The following is a 15,863-nucleotide window of genomic DNA, read 5'->3' as shown; positions in this document are numbered from 1 at the left end:
TATTATACAACATATGGTATACTGTGCAATATTTATTTAGGAAATCTTTAAATATAAATCACTGGAATCAAATATTCATTAAAAAAAATATGGTATACTGTGCAATATTTATTTAGGAAATCTTTAAATATAAATCACTGGAATCAAATATTCATTTCCTATAGCTAAATACCTGTCATGGTACTTACTCACTTGAGTTCAGCTATTCTAGAAATTATTAGAGAAGAATAAAACTGTGTAGGGTCTAACCTTAGTTACAAACCCTTGAGGATATGCTGGCATGTTAGTTCTATTAATCATAGAACTAATTATGTTTGACCCACTGAAGATTATTTTTTATGTTTTTCAACATATAGAATAAAAATTAACTTAGGAGCTAGTTCATCAAACATTTTTTCATATGTGTAAAAAAGATTTAGAGTTTTTTTTTGTTTTGTTTTTTTTAAATCCTCACCTGAGGATATTTTTTTCCATTTTTTGTACAGATAGAGTGGGAGGGAGAGAGAGGAAGGGAGAGAGAGAGAGAAATATCAACGTGAAGGGACACATCGAGTGGCCGCCACCCGCACGACCAACCAGGGCCGGGGACAAACTGCAACCGAGGTACGCGCCCCTAGCGGGAACCGAACCCGGGTCTCTCCGGACCGCAGGCCGACGCACTAACCGCTGAGCCAAACTAGCCAGGGCAAGATTTAGAGTTTTAAAATGTGAACAAAGATTCTGATATAACTGATATATAATGCTATTATATAATGCTGATATAACTGCTAAAAATGTTAATGAATCATATATAATTAAGTGTTCAGTTACTGCCTCAAATCCATTTTGGAACAAGATAGTTATAAATAAATAAGCTTCCTGATTACCAAAAATAACCGTGTACGTACAGTTTTAAGATCATTAGCTCACACTTAAAGCATTCAATTCTGAGTCTCACCTTTGGAGGATTTAACAAATCCTAAAGGTCCTGGATAATAAGATAAAGAATCTAGAAGTCATTTTCTATGCAGAATAGTAGTCTTTATATATTTAAAAGGTTTTCATATAGAAAAGGGAGTTTGCTTCCTATAACTCTGTAAAATTAACAGGTAGGAATGATTTAATTTAAGTCAAGAGAATTCTCTAATAAAGGGCTATCTCCAATAATGAAACAAGTTGTCTTATGAGGTGGTATGCTCTTTCACTGAATGTATTTAAGCTGGAGTTACATAGTCATCAATGAGACTGTTAAAGGAACTAAGATAAAGACCTCATGATATGTAAGATCCTTTACATATCATGTTCATAATTAAATATACTTTAAACTATTTATATGTTGAAGTTTAGAAAAAATTTAAGGCAACTTAAATTTTTACCAGATTTTAAGATTAAACAAAAACTTGGGAGTAAATACAAACCCCAAACAAAGGGTACTGATATATTTCCTCCATGCTTTAAGTTATGTACCAAAAACAGTATACCATGAACCCATAAATAACAGCTCTTCATTTTTACTTGCAAAACTTACCAGAATTCTGTTGGATTCCCCATCGTACTCTCATCCTGAATTGCCGGGCACCACTTTGCTGGAGTCTTCTATTTAGTCGTGGAAAATTCTGCTTCTTTCCTTCCTTTCGATTCAATTTGATGATATCATCTGTGATAGAGGAAATGCAATGATTATTTATTTTCATTTTAACTTAATAACTCAATTACTCAGTCTCATTTTCTAGTTGATAGATTTCCATGTCCCTAACTTTTCTACTTTGAAAGCACTTCCATAAGAAGGTAATAATGATAACAAGGTAAAAGTTCAAATCAGCCAATGCACTTGGACCACTGAAGAAAGGTTTTGTCAGAAACTCATACAACTCAACACCAGGAAGACAAACAATCCAATCAGAAAATAGATGAAGGACCTGAATAGACACTTCTCCAAAGAGGACATACAGATGGCCAAAAGACATGAAAAATGCTCAAGGTCACTAATTATCAAAGAAATGCAAATAAAAACTACAATGAGGTATCACCTCACATCTGCCAGAATGGCTACTATCAATAAATTAACAAATGCTAGGGAGGATGTGGAGAAAAGGGAACCCTTGTGCACTGCTGGTGGGAATGCAGACTGGGACAGCCACTGTAGAAAACAATATGGAGTTTCCTCAAAAAATGAAAAATTGAACTGCCTTTTGACCCAGCGATGCCACTTCTGGGAATATATCCTAAGAATTCCAAAACACCAATCAGGAAGAATATATGCACCCCTATGTTCATAGCAGCATTATTTACAATAGGCAAGATTTGGAAGTAGCCCAAGTGCCTATCAGCAGATGAGTGGATAAAAAAGCTGTGGTACATTTACACAATGGAGTACTACCTGGCTGTAAAAAAGAAGGAAGTCTTACCCTTTGCGACGATGGACCTGGAAAGTATTATACTGAGTGAAATAAGCCAGTCAGAGAAAGACAAATAGCATATGATCTCACCAATATGTGGAATCTAATGAACAAAATAAATGGATGAACAAAATGGAACCAGAAGCATGAACACACATGCAACAGACTAGCCAGTATCTAAGGGAAGAGGGTGGTGGTGAGGGAATAAAAAAGGTGAAGGAAATAGCTAAAGAACATATATGCATAGCCCATGGACATGGACAATAATTTGTTAAAGGCCAAGGAAAGGGGAGGCAGGGGAAAGTGGAGGTGGGCTAAGGAGAGGGCAGGGGTACTCCTGCAGGGGGAGGGGATACTCCTACAATAGTGTCAACATTTAAAAATTTAATAATAGCCGGACCAATGTGGCTCAGTGGACTGAGTGTTGTTCCATGGACTGAGAGGTCCCAGTTTGATTCCTGGTCAGGCACATAACGGGGGTTGCAGGCTCAACCCCCAGTAGGGACATGCAGAAGGCAGCTAATCAGTTTCCCTCTCACATTGATGTTTCTATTTCTCTCTCCTTTCCTCCCTTTCTAAAATAATACATTTAAAAAAATAAAAACTTTAATAATAAAAAAATAGCCCAAAGCTGACCTACCAATTAATGAAGATTTCTGTTATCCATAGTATTTCTTTCTTACCCTCATAAGTATAAATAAGCAAGAGCCTGTTTACCAAAATTACTAATATTTCTTTCCATAATCACGGAAGTCTCCAGTTTTTATTTATTTTTTAGAGAGAGAGGGAGAGAGAGAGAGAGAAAAACATCGATGAGAAAGAACATCGATTGGCTGCCTCCTGCACACTCCCCACTGGGGATTTGGCCCACAACCTGGGCATGTGCTCTGACGGGGAATCAAATCGATGACCTCTTGGTGCATGGGTCCATGCTCAACCACTGAGCCACACTGGCTGGGCAGAAGTCTCCAGTTTTCACAGATGACCAACTTTCAATAAAACCACAGACAGTCAAAAAAACAAATTATTCCATTAAAAGACTAAATTTTAATAAAGGAGAAACATCTGTAAACAAGAATTTATTAACTTTTTAAAAAAGACTAAATTTTAGCCTGGCCAGTGTGGCTCAGTGGTTGAGTGTTGACCCATGCACCAAGAGGTCACCAGTTCTATTCCCAGCCAGGGCACATGCCCATGTTGTGGGCCCGATCCCCGGGGCGGGGGGGCATGCAGGAGGCGGCCAAGTGATGTTCTCTCTCATCAATGTTTCTATCTCTTTCGCTCTCCCTTCTCCTCTCTCTAAAAAAAAAAAAATTATAAAAAAATAAAAATAAAAAGACTAAATTTTATAAGTTCATCTCAATTCAGCAAATATTTATCAAGCATATACTATGTGTAATAAATATATATGGCAGACTATGCTATAACAGAAACAAACCAAAGTAAAATATAACCCCTGTTCTCAAAAAATTTAAAATTATTGATGGAAACAGACATGTAAATAGCAAATACAAAATAAATTAAGTACCATAAAAAAAGATATACAAAAGAAAACATTATTGGTTTTTGTTCCTCTAGTGAAGTAATTCAAAGTTATCTTAGTTTTCTTTCTACTCTGCTCTCATTTCCCAAAACACTTTCAAAGTGCCCCACAGTAATTCACAAGCCTCACATTGCTCTAACACTACAACAGAACAATGTGAAGATCAGGAAACAAAATGCTCTCCGGATTCCCTTTTACATCTAAAGGGAACAGGGTCACATTTTACTTTTGTTTCTGTTATAGCACAGTCTGCCATATATATTTATTACACATAGTATAACCTGTTAAAAGGAGGCTACTAGAACAAGGAATAGAGTCAATATCTTTAACATTATGCATGCTATAAATGGTTACTAGACTTACTGTGGTGATTACATTGTAAGGTATATAAACGTCAAATCACTACACTGAACACCTGAAATTAAACAATATTGTATGCCAACTATACTTCAATAATTTTAAAAAGTTACTAAAGCCAAAAACATTCATTATAGAAATATCCAATTTCTCCACAGTCCCAATTCCAATATTAATTCTGATAATTGAAAATATAACAAATAAACTAAAGAAATTGAACATAGTCTACAACTTAAGAAAATTTCACAAAACTAACCTCAGGAATTTTTTCCCCCCAAACTGCTCTAAACACAAACTACTCTAACAATGATATCAATATAATTAGTCTTTTCTGAAGTCAAAGAAAGAAACTTAGATTATAGGGATCCTTTCTTATATATTACTACTCTATCTCACTCATCCGCAACTTTTAAGACTCTTTTTTTTTTAATCCTCACCAGAGGACATTTTTGCATTTATCTTGAGATAGAGCTGGAGGGAGAAAAGGTGAAAGAGAGAGAAAGAAACATTGAAGTGAAAGAGACACATCGAGTGGCTGCCACCCACACAAACCGGGCCAGGGACAAACTACAACCGAGGTACGTGACCTTAGCAGGAACCAAACCCAGGCCTGTCTGGTCCGCGGGCTGATGCTCTAACCACTAAGTCAAACGGGCTGCAATCTTTAAGACTCTTAATCACATTCAAATAAATATTCATATAAAATAATTCATATCTCTCCAAAGTACTTCAGTATCTTCTGGAGCTCAACCCTTCAACTACAAAAGAGTTCATTAAGACATTCAAAAAATAAAAAGGTTTCATGAATATCAGATACATGATTATGTTAAATTCTCAATGAGCAGAAAGAAAATAGACACTTCTTTTGAACACTTTAACAGGGTAAGGTGCTATTCTTCACCAGAGATCTAAAATCTCAGAGCCATGAGAGTACACACACAAAAATGAATTTGGCCCTGGCTGGTTTGGCTTAGTGGTTAGAGCATCGGCCCGAGGACCAAAGAGTCCCAGGTTTGCTTCCACCCAAGGGCATGTACCTCAGTTGTGGCCCCCCCCACCCCACGCCTTCCTCCCACTCCTTCTGAAGATAAATGTAAAAATATCCTCAGGTGAGGATTAAAAAATAAATTAATCTTGACTAACCAGGTTAATCTTTTATTTTTTAAGATTTTATTTTATTTTTGTTACAGATGTTTCTCCTTTTTTTCCCCATTGACACCTTCCTCCCCAACCCCCCCACCCTGTTCCCAGCTCCGTTGTCCATGTCCACTGGCCATGCGTACATGCACATAAGTTCTGTGGTTTATCTCCCGCCTCCTCTTCCGAGGGTTGTCAATCTGTACCCTACTTCCTCGTCTCTGGGTCTACCCTATTCCTCAGCCTGTTATGTTCATTATATTCCACAAATAAGTGAAATCATGTGGTGTTTGTCTTTCTCTGCTTGGCTTGTTTCACTTAGGATAATACTCTCCAGGTCCCTCCATGTCGTCTCAAAGGATAAGAGATCTTTCTTTCTTACAGCTGCATAGTACTCCATTGTGTACATGTACCACAACTTTTTTATCCATTCATCTACTGATGGACAGTTGGGCTGTTTCCAGATCTTAGTTATTGTAAATAGTGCTGCTATGAACATGGGGGTACATATATTCTTTCTGATTGGTGTTTCAGGCTTCTTAGGGTATATTCCTAGAAGTGGGATCACTGGGTCAAATTAACCAGGTTAATCTTAAAGTAAAGCATCATAGAGTATAAACATAACGAAAAACTAAAAGTAGTAAAGCATATCTAACATAAAATTACGTTTAAACATCTTATCTAAATCCTCAAGTTAAATGAGGATTTTTCCAATCTTATTTTTTTTTTTATCCTCACTAGAGGACATTTTTGGCATTTATCTTCAGATAGAGTGGGAGGGAGAGAGGGAGGAAGAGAGAGAGAGAAACATCAATGTGAGGGAGACACATCAAGTGGTTGCCACCCACAAGACCCCAGCCGGGGCCAGGGACAAACTGCAACCGAGGGACATGCCCTTAACGGGAACTGAACCCCAGGACTCTCTGGTCCACGGGCCAACACTCTAACCTCTGAGCCAAACCAGCCAGGGCGACTTTTCCAATATAAAAGAAGAGACTAGAGCATGGTAATGGATTTATGGTAGGCTCATCTTTGTGGGCCTCTCATAGTGTACCCATGCCAGAGTAAATTGCTGCCTCGAACCACTGCTTAGCCTCCTTACCTGTGGGCTGTTAGCACTGAAGGGGGTTGTACAGTGTGGAAAAAAATAAAATAAGAGAATGGTTTTCTCTATTCAAGGAGCAGATAGGGTAGGTATAAAAAGGAAAAAAAAATCCATTCTGATGAGTTACTTTTAATATGTTTTTATTGATTTTTTAGAGAGAGGGGAAGAGAGAAAGAGAAACATCAATTGGCTGCCTTCTGCTTGCCCCCTACTGGGGATGGAACCTGATACCCAGACATGTGGGGGGGGGGGGGGGAATCAAACCGGGACTTCTCAGGCCGTGGGAGGACACTCAATCCACTGAGCCACACTGGCCAGTGGATGAGCTACTTAAAAAAAAAAGTTTCTTCCATAATACATGGTACTAATAACAGCAATAGTAGTAACTGAGTACTAACAGGCATTGTTCTGACATGTATTCATTTAATTCTTACAATTCTACTAAGTATTATAACACTTATTTTCAAATGAAAGAAAATGAGCTACAATGAGGCCAGTTATTGGTAACCTTGGTAGATAGTCTATATGAATAGTCATATAATCTTGGTAGACCCACAATTGAAAACAAAACAAAAATTAGACTCTAAAATCTCTGCAGACCTGATAAAATGAAATATTCACAAAGCATAACAATTGTTTAAAACAGATATCTCTCCATCCCATCTCTGTAAAATTGTCACTAAAACAAAACAAAAAGGTACCTGACAGAATGCTCTTGGGGTATACCTTAAGAGTATGTTCCTGGAGGGGAGAAAAGAGATCAAGCTTTGTTTCAGCTATCCACAGCACTTCATTTCTACCTTCAAAGATAATTATCCCTCAGTTTTCTACAGCTGAACATGGTAATCACCAAACAAAATACATACAAAAACCCTAGTAACTTAAAATGATGTGTTGGTTATGAAAATACCTGTTTAACACTTCCTGCAATTATCTGTAGCTTAGGGCTCTAAAGCAAGACCAAAATCCTTGCTCCCCCACTTACTTATTTGTTGTACAACTATGGACAAGTAATTTAATTTCTATACACCTCAGGTTTTGTAAAATGGGAACAACAATGGCATAGATAGGTTATGTGTGTGAATATAAAGCTATCTGCGTACCAGGTACTGTTCTAAGCAGTTTATATACACCTCTTGACTTGTTTAGTATTTACATCAACCCTCTAAGGCAGAGTGTATTATTCTCACCTTTTCACAGATGAAGCACTGAGAAAAAATTTGCCCTCAATCACATGACTATTAAGTAGCAAAGCAGGATTTGAACTGAGTGTGGTTCTGGATTCCGTGATCTTTATCATTGCAAGTATATCTCATAGGGTTATTATGAGGATAAACCGAGTTTACATATATTAAATGCTTAGTCCACTGTCTGGAAGGTAGTAAGCACTCAATAAATAATTTTTATATTTTTTCTTGGCTTTAGCTCAAAAGATTTCTTGTTTCTCTAGGGTTCACTAAGACGAGACTTGAGGCCAAACATTTCTGATGATTTACTTAATTCACATACTCCACCGGGTTCTGACTTGTGGCAATCGTAGAAACCAAGAGTTCTTGATTCTGACTAAAAACTTTGCAGATAAACCACAACAAAAGAAAAATAATGTCCTGGGAAAAGTTACACCTCTGTATCCACTGGTCAGGGACTTTTCATATATGTCCCCAAAACTGTAGTCCCCAGAAAGAGCTAGCAGAGCTAACGCCATCTAATCCACACCTTGAAACCCGACAAAAAAGGAATTCCTTTTCATCTAGCTAAGCCAGGCACAGAGTCGTGCCTCAGTAGTGCTAGGTCTAAATCTTTCATCAAACAACCGATTCTCCTGCTTTTTACATAACCATCACCAAACCACCCCGCTCTGCTCATCCGCGCTGGATCCCAGGCTTATTCGGCTTCGCTACTACCCACGTCAATCAGTCTCCCCCTGGTTCTCGCTTTTTTTTTTTTTTGGTTTGTTTTTTATTCATCCTCACCCAAAGATTTTGTTCTGTTTGGTTTTTCATTGAATTTTAGAGAGTGGAAAGGAGGGGGGAGGGAGGGAGGGGGGGAGGGAAAGAGAGAAGCAAACATCGATGTGAGACACACCGATCAGCTGCTCCCCGCACGCACGCGGCCCGACCCGCAACCCAGGTCCGCGGCCCGGCGGTGCGTTTGGAGCGCTGGCCCTCGCACCGAGGTCTTTCTCCCTAGTTAGCTAGGCCTGCATGAGGACGTGTGCTTTTTCTACGCACCGCCGAATAAAGCACCATCGGATGAAGTCCGCCTAGCCCACTCTCGGGGGCTCTTTACACTGTCTCACTCGGCGCCGGCGTCGGCCTGGGCTGGGAAAATGCCCAACGAGCCCTTTTCTGAACGCGCTGGCTCGAACCGAACGCCGGCCCGGCCGGGCTCTCCGCGCCTTCTTCGGAGAGCACGGCTTCGTCGGGCCGTTCCCTTCGCTCCCGGGATAACGCCCGCAGGGAACCCGCTGGAGGGAAAACCGGGAAGTTCGCACAAAGAGTCGGGCTCGCCCGCGACGGGCAGCGCCCCTCCGGGGGAACAGGCTACGCACCTCTCGCCCCTCCAAACCTCCGGGCCAGCAGCGCCCCCCGCTCCCACCGCCGCCCGCAGAGCGCGCCGTCGAATGTTGCACCCCAGCGCTCGGCACCAGCTAGCGCTCCCCCAGTCCCCAGAGGCCCTCACTTGGTTCCGCCCACCGCAAAAAAACTGGATCCAGGACTGCGGCCAACCGCCCCTTCCCCCACAAACCACGGTGCTTGGTCCCACCCACACCCTCCCCCCACTCCAACTCGGTCCAACTCGGCTCCTTACCCAGGGACATATCAATTTTGTCGAGGTTTTCATTACTGCGGGGTTTCGGCGGAGGTGACGGGATCGCCGTGGCTCCCCCTAACCGGGTACCAAACCGGTTCATGGCTGGAGACGTCGCGCTGGATCAGTTGGTAGAGAAGGCCACGGTCTGAGGCCTGCCACCTCCCACTCAGGCTCACAGACTTGCTGCACCGAGGGAGCGCGCACGCGTGCTGGCGGCGTCCTCACCCTCCCACCCACGGCTGCGGGCGGGGTGGTGGGGCTACAGAGACCAGCGGCCTACAAGAAGGGCCCTGCGCCGTACTCGCTCTTAGCGACGCCTGTCGGACAGGAGAAAACATTGCACCCGCTGCTCTGGGCGCTTGCAAGGGCCGTTGTTTCAGCAGTTTGCCTTTCCGTCCAAATTGGGGAATGCTGGACCCTGAACACCTCAGAATCACGTGCCTTAAATGAGATCATGTTCCTTCGTGTCCTTCGAGTCCCCCCTGCTACAGAAAGGCCCCTAAGCTTTTGCACAGACTAACCTTTCACACCCCACTGCAATGCAGCCTCGGAGGCAGTACAGACCCCTGTGAAGTAGATTGCAGAACTGCGTCCCAGGCCCCCTCTCCCTGGTCAGCTCCTCCACCTGCAGCATGAGGAGTCGCCACGTCTGGACTCAAAGCAAAGGCTGCAGTGACAATTCTTGCGTCACTAGCAATAAAAATAAATGCTAACGTTTCCCGTATCTGTACTGTACCATTTCTCAACCGGCACTCGTGAAAGCTTGAGCACGGTACTCGATACCTTAATAAGACTTCATCGTCCCTTAGGAGAGGGGTAAGTAACTTCTGCTTATTTGGCTGCTTTTCTCTTTCTTTTTTAAATTTTTTTTTATTAATTTGTTTTTGTTACAGATGTTTCTCCTTTCCCCCCCATTGACACCCTCCTCCCCATCCCCAGCTTTGTTGCCTGTGTCCATTGGTCATGCATACATACACATAAGTTCTGTGGTTTATCTCTTCCCCCCTTGGCTGCATTTTTCTCTAATTCACTGGCGTTGGGAATTAATAGGAGGATTCGTTTTCTTTCTGATCATCCCTACATGAAAATACGACTATTTGTTGAATGTTTGCATGACATTTTATTTTTTCCCTATTTGCAAAACATGCTATTCCCTCTCTTCTTACCTTCTCCTCCTCCAAAGTAACTGCACTTGTGTGGAAGCATTTAGGTTATATCATCCTCATAACAGCTTAAAACTATCTAAGGCATTTGCCTCTAAGGAAAAAACCAGGGGCAGGTATTCTGACTCTGTAGAAATCTCTGCCACCTTCCTCCTTTCTACTTCCTGAAATTTATTTTTGCATTGAAACAAACCAGTGACTTAAAGGATCTCAAAACCACAGTAGCCTATACTTATTTTTTTTCCCTCCAAGACAAAAATATAACCATCTAAAGAGTATCAGCAAGCCCAGCCAGTATAACTCAGTGGTTGAGTGTTGACCCATGCACCAAGAGGTCACAGGTTCAATTCCCAGTCAGGGCACATGCCCAAGTTGTGGGCCCCATTCCCAGTGGGGGGCATGCAGGAGGTGACCAGTGGATGTTCTCTTTCATCCATGTTTCTATCTCTCTCTCCTTCTCCCTTTCTCTCTCTATAAAAATTAATAAAGAAAAAAATTTTTTTTAAAGAGTATCAGGCAAGGACAAACCTATGAAGGGGTACAAGAAACTTTAATGGTGGAGGAAAGTTTGGACTCAAAAAGACCTAAGAACAACATACCACATGTCAAGTAGAATTGCAGGTATGCCCTTAGCACAATATGCTTGATTTTATTTCTGTTCCACCATGCAGCTGCCACCCCTCTTCCGACTGGGTGGAACTAGGGAAACTGGGTCATAGACATAAAAGCAGGAGGGAGACCGAGGTTTTATTGAGTTGTATTTTTTTCATGCACTTTAGTCATGTGATGACTGTGTGAACTTGTGAGAGTGTCTGGGCCTCATACTCATCTTTAAAACAAGGAACTGGTTATACTAAATATATGTTATACTTATTAGTAAAGTTCCTTACAGTTCTAAAATCTTCTAGGCACAAGACATTTTTCTCCATACTGTCCTTCTCTCACTAGAAATAACTTCTACAGTCTCTGCTTATTTGTGTTTACAGGGAGGAATGTTAGATTACATTCTTAATTTTATGGAAAAAAATTAATGCATTTAGAGTTTATATGCATTTTTTGTACTTCAGGTATTTATAGGGCAGATAATAAAACCCCCAAATGTATATGAAATCCATCCCAACATCAGTATATAAAGGTTTCCTTTTATTCTGGTCTTCTCCCCAAAACTGAGCCCCATTTCAAATCTCTTTAGCTCTAAAAGGAACATACCCCAATATTTCATAAGTAACCTAGCTGTTTCAGATTTTTCCAAGGGCTGAGGATTGTAGAGTCTCAGAGCAATCACCCAGATTCCAAAGGGAAAAACAAGAAAAAAAAGAGACATCAAAGATAAAGATAGGTTAGTCACACACAAAACAATACAATACAAAACAGCAACCTGAGACACACAGCAATAGTGAAGAGGAAGACAAGCCAAGAAATCAGAACTGGGGCTTGTCCAGGAAGTCAATCAGCCAGCTTCAAGGGCTGGAGTACAAGGTTAACCCTGCCATTTTCTGGGGCATGAGAGGCAGCTATTCATTTAATCATATATTAATTGAGCACCAGGCATTGTAATAGGCCCTGGAGATAAAATGGTGAGCAAGTGGAAGCAGACCCTATTTCACACAGCCTGCAGAGCAAAAATATTTTCTGAGCACCTACTGTGAATGAGACACTGTGCTGGACACTAAACATACAGCCTTGGCCCGGAGTACAGCAGTTTGGCAGCTTCACCTAAGTTAAAATAAACAGAATTTAAGCAGCTGCCATTTTTAGAGGTTTGAGTTCATCCATTGCAGATAAGATATCTAGGATTGCCAGATAAAATACAAAACCAGTTAAATTTAAATTTCAGAAAAACAATGAACAATTATTTAGTAGTATAAGTTTGTTCCAGATTTCAGATAAATAGCATTTTTTTTTATTGTTGCATGTAATACTTAGGATAATTTATCTGATATTTAAATTTAACTGTGAGTTGTATATTTTTATCTGCTAAACCTGGCAACCTTAACATTATACTTTTTAAATTTTATTTATTCATTTTTTTGCATTTATCTTCAGATAGAGCGGGAGGGAGATAGGGAGGAAGAGAAACATCGATGTGAGAGAGAGACACATCAAGTGGCTGCCACCCACACAACCCCAACCGGGGCCGAGGACAAACTGCAACCATGGTACGTGCCCTTAGCAGGAACCGAACCTGGGACTCTCAGGTCCATGGGCTGACGCTCTAACTGCTAAGCCAAACTGGCTAGGGCTTCATTATACTTTTTCAAAAAAATATGTTTTTAGCCCAGCTGGTGTGGCTCAGTGGTTGAGGGTCAACCTGTGCACAGAGAGGTCATGAGTTTGATTCCTGGTCAGGGCACCTGCTCAGGTTATGGGCCAAATCCCCAGTGGAGGCCATGCAGGAGGCAGCCAATCGATGTTCTCTCTCATTGATGTTTCTATCTCTCTCTCCCTCTCATTTCCTCTCTCTCTAATATCAATAAAAAATATTTAAAAAAATGTTTTTATTGATTTTTAAAATTTTTATTTATTAATTTTTTTCAAATCTTTATTGTTGGATGTAAAATGTATTACAGATGTTCCACATTTTTCCCCCATTGACCCCCTCCTCCCCACACCCGCCCCCCTCCCGCCTTTTCGCACACTATTGTCTGTGTCCATTGGTTATATATATAAGTTCCTTCGTTTATTTCTTCCCATCCCATCCCCAACCCCTTTTCCTTTGAGGTTTGTCAGTCTAGCAATGAATTTGTATTTCTTAATCTCTTCACCTTTTTTTTTATCCTCACCCGAGGACATTTTTCCATTTTTTGTTCAGGTAGAGTGGGAGGGAGAGAGAGGAACAGAGAGAGAGAGAGAAACATCGATGTGAAAGGGACACATCGAGTGGCTGCCACCCGCACAACCGACCAAGGCCGGGAACAAACTGCGACCGAGGTACGCGCCCTTAGCGGGAACCGAACCCGGGTCTCTCAGGACCGCAGGCCGATGCTCTAACCGCTGAGCCAAACCGGCCAGGGTTCTCTTCACCTTTTTCACCCATTCCCCCAACCCCCCTCCCAACTTGCAACCAACAAAATGTTCTCTGTATCTATGAGAATGTTTCTGTTCTACCTGTTCATTTTGTTTGTAGATTCCATTGTTGATAGATATGTATTCGTTGCCATTTTGTTTGTTCATATATTTTATCTTCTTCTTCAAAAAGACCCTTCATCATTTCATATAATAATGGTTTGGTGGTTATGAACTCCTTTAACTTTTTCTTGTCTGGGAAAGTTTTTATATGGCCATCGATTCTAAATGACAGCTTTGCAGGATAGAGTAATCTTGGTTGTAGGTTCTTGCTTTTCATCACTTTGAATATTTCTTGCCACTCCCTTCTGGCCTGCAAAGTTTCTTTTGAGAAATCAGCTGACAGCCTAATGGGAACTCCCTTGTAGGTTAACTAGCTGCCTTTCTCTTGCTGCTTTTAAGATTCTCTCTTTGTCTTGAACCTTTTGCATTTTGATGATGATGTATCTTGGTGTGGGCCTCTTGGGGTTCACCTACTTTGGGACTCTCTGTGCTTCCTGGACTTGTATATCTGTTTCCTTCACCAAGTTAAGGAAGTTTTCTGCCATAATTGTTTCAAACAGGTTTTCGATTTCTTGTTCTCGCTCTTCTCCTTCTGGCACCCCCAAGATGAGAATGTTGGCACGCTTGAAGTTGTCCCAGAGGCTCCTTACACTATCCTCATTTTCTTGGATTCTTTTTTCTTTTTGCTGTTCTGATTGGGCATTTTTTGATTCCTTATATTCTAAATCGATGGTTTGCTCCTTGGATTTACTCTATTATTGAAGCTGTGTAAATTATTCTTTATTTCAGTTAATGCCTCCTTCAATTCTAACTGTGCATCCATGATTTCTAACTGGTCCTTTTTTATGCTCTTGAGGCCCTCCCTAAGTTACTGAGGTTCTCACTAAGTTCATTGAGCATCCTTATAAGCAGTATTTTGAACTCAGCATCTGTTAGGTTGCTTATCTCCATTTCGCTTAGTTCTTTTATTGGGGTTTTGTTCTGTTCTTTCATTTGGGACCTGTTTCTTTGTCTCCTCATTTTGGCTGCCTCCCTGTGTTTGTTTCAGTGTATTACTTAAGGAGAGGTATGGGGCTCGCTGAGACCAGATGCTGCTCGTTTGAAAGAACTTAGGAAAACCTGAAGCAGGATCCAAGACAGGCCAATCCTATGGTTAAGCAAGTGGCAACAGCTTGGGTGGGCTTGAAAGTTGGGTGGGGCAGGGCAGGACCTCAGGGAGTCACCAGGACGGGGCTACCAGTGTGAGCCAGGTTGCTGGAGTCCCAGATATAGCGACTGTCTGCCGCCCCAGGGAAGGGCTCACCAAAGGAACAAAGGCCTCTGACAGCACGTCTGTCCCGGAGAAAGCCCCCTCTCCAAGCCCTCGTTGCAGTGCCAAACAGCTCAGTTCTTCCCTGTATGTCTCTGGTGCCCCTTGAGCTGCCTCCCCTCCAAGCTTAGAGGGAGAGAGTCCGATAAGTTCGTGCACGCGGGCCCTTTAAGGCGCTGCCTGGGGCTCCAGCTGCATCAGCTTCCCTGAGCCTCAGTTCCTGCTGGTTTTTCCAGCCAGAAGTTATGGGGATTCTCTTCCTGGCACTGGAACCCTGAACGGGGTGCCTGGTGTGGGACGGGGACCCCTCAGTCCTCAGGAAGGACCTTCCCAGCTGAGGTATCCTCCTGATTTTTATCCGCCACACTTGGGTGTGAGACCAGCCCGTCACGCCGCCCCTCGCGCCTCCGCCCCTCCTACCAGTCTGGATGTGGCTGCTGCTTTAATTCCATAGTTGTAGGACTTCCATTCATCTTGATTTCAGGTGGTTTTGACTGATGGTTGTTCTATAGTTTAGTTGTAACTTTGATGTGGTTGTGGGAGGACGCGATATCGCGTTTACCTACTCCGCCATTTTGACCGGAAGTCCTATTGATTTTTTTTTTTTAGAGAGAGGGAGAGAGAGAGACAGACACATGATGTGAGAGAGAAACATTGATTGGCTGCCTCCTGTACGCCCTCTACTGGAGATGGAGCCTGCAACCCGGGCATATGTCCTGACCAGGAATCGAACCAGAACCTCTCAGTCCATGGGACTATGCTCAATCCACTGAGCCACAATGGCAGGGCTTATTTCTCCTTTAATGAATGATATTGTTGTGTAATTTCTTCTTCATGTCATGTCTTTGTCTGAGTTTGGTATCAACTCCTTTCTGTTTCAGAAGAGGATTTTTAGAATTCATATGTTGATGTAATTTGTATTATACTGGTATAATAAGAGAATTGGATGTAATTGCATTATATGTAGGTATAATATGTATTAGTTAGG

The 15,863-nt window shown here is 41.7% G+C and overlaps 1 protein-coding gene and 1 non-coding gene across 2 annotated transcripts in view; one reads left to right on the top strand and one right to left on the bottom strand.

Moving 5' to 3' along the window:
- The window catches only part of FYTTD1 (forty-two-three domain containing 1), a 30,897-nt gene extending 21,355 nt beyond the window's left edge, over positions 1 to 9,542 (bottom strand). The window contains exons 1-2 of the mRNA XM_036243038.1: positions 9,332 to 9,542; positions 1,508 to 1,636 (exon numbers count right to left, since the gene is read on the bottom strand). Coding sequence (XP_036098931.1) covers positions 1,508 to 1,636; positions 9,332 to 9,434 — 232 coding nt within the window. The 5' untranslated portion in view covers positions 9,435 to 9,542. The remainder of the gene's footprint in view (positions 1 to 1,507; positions 1,637 to 9,331) is intronic.
- LOC118618008 lies at positions 6,417 to 6,553 on the top strand. The gene has a single exon (XR_004956953.1). It is a non-coding gene; the product is annotated as a small nucleolar RNA SNORA42/SNORA80 family (small nucleolar RNA).
- Positions 9,543 to 15,863: the final 6,321 nt, after the last annotated feature.

Source organism: Molossus molossus, unplaced genomic scaffold, assembly GCF_014108415.1.
Source record: "Molossus molossus isolate mMolMol1 unplaced genomic scaffold, mMolMol1.p scaffold_m16_p_5, whole genome shotgun sequence".
Taxonomy (NCBI): domain Eukaryota; kingdom Metazoa; phylum Chordata; class Mammalia; order Chiroptera; family Molossidae; genus Molossus; species Molossus molossus.
This window is presented reverse-complemented; position numbering and strand designations above follow the sequence as displayed.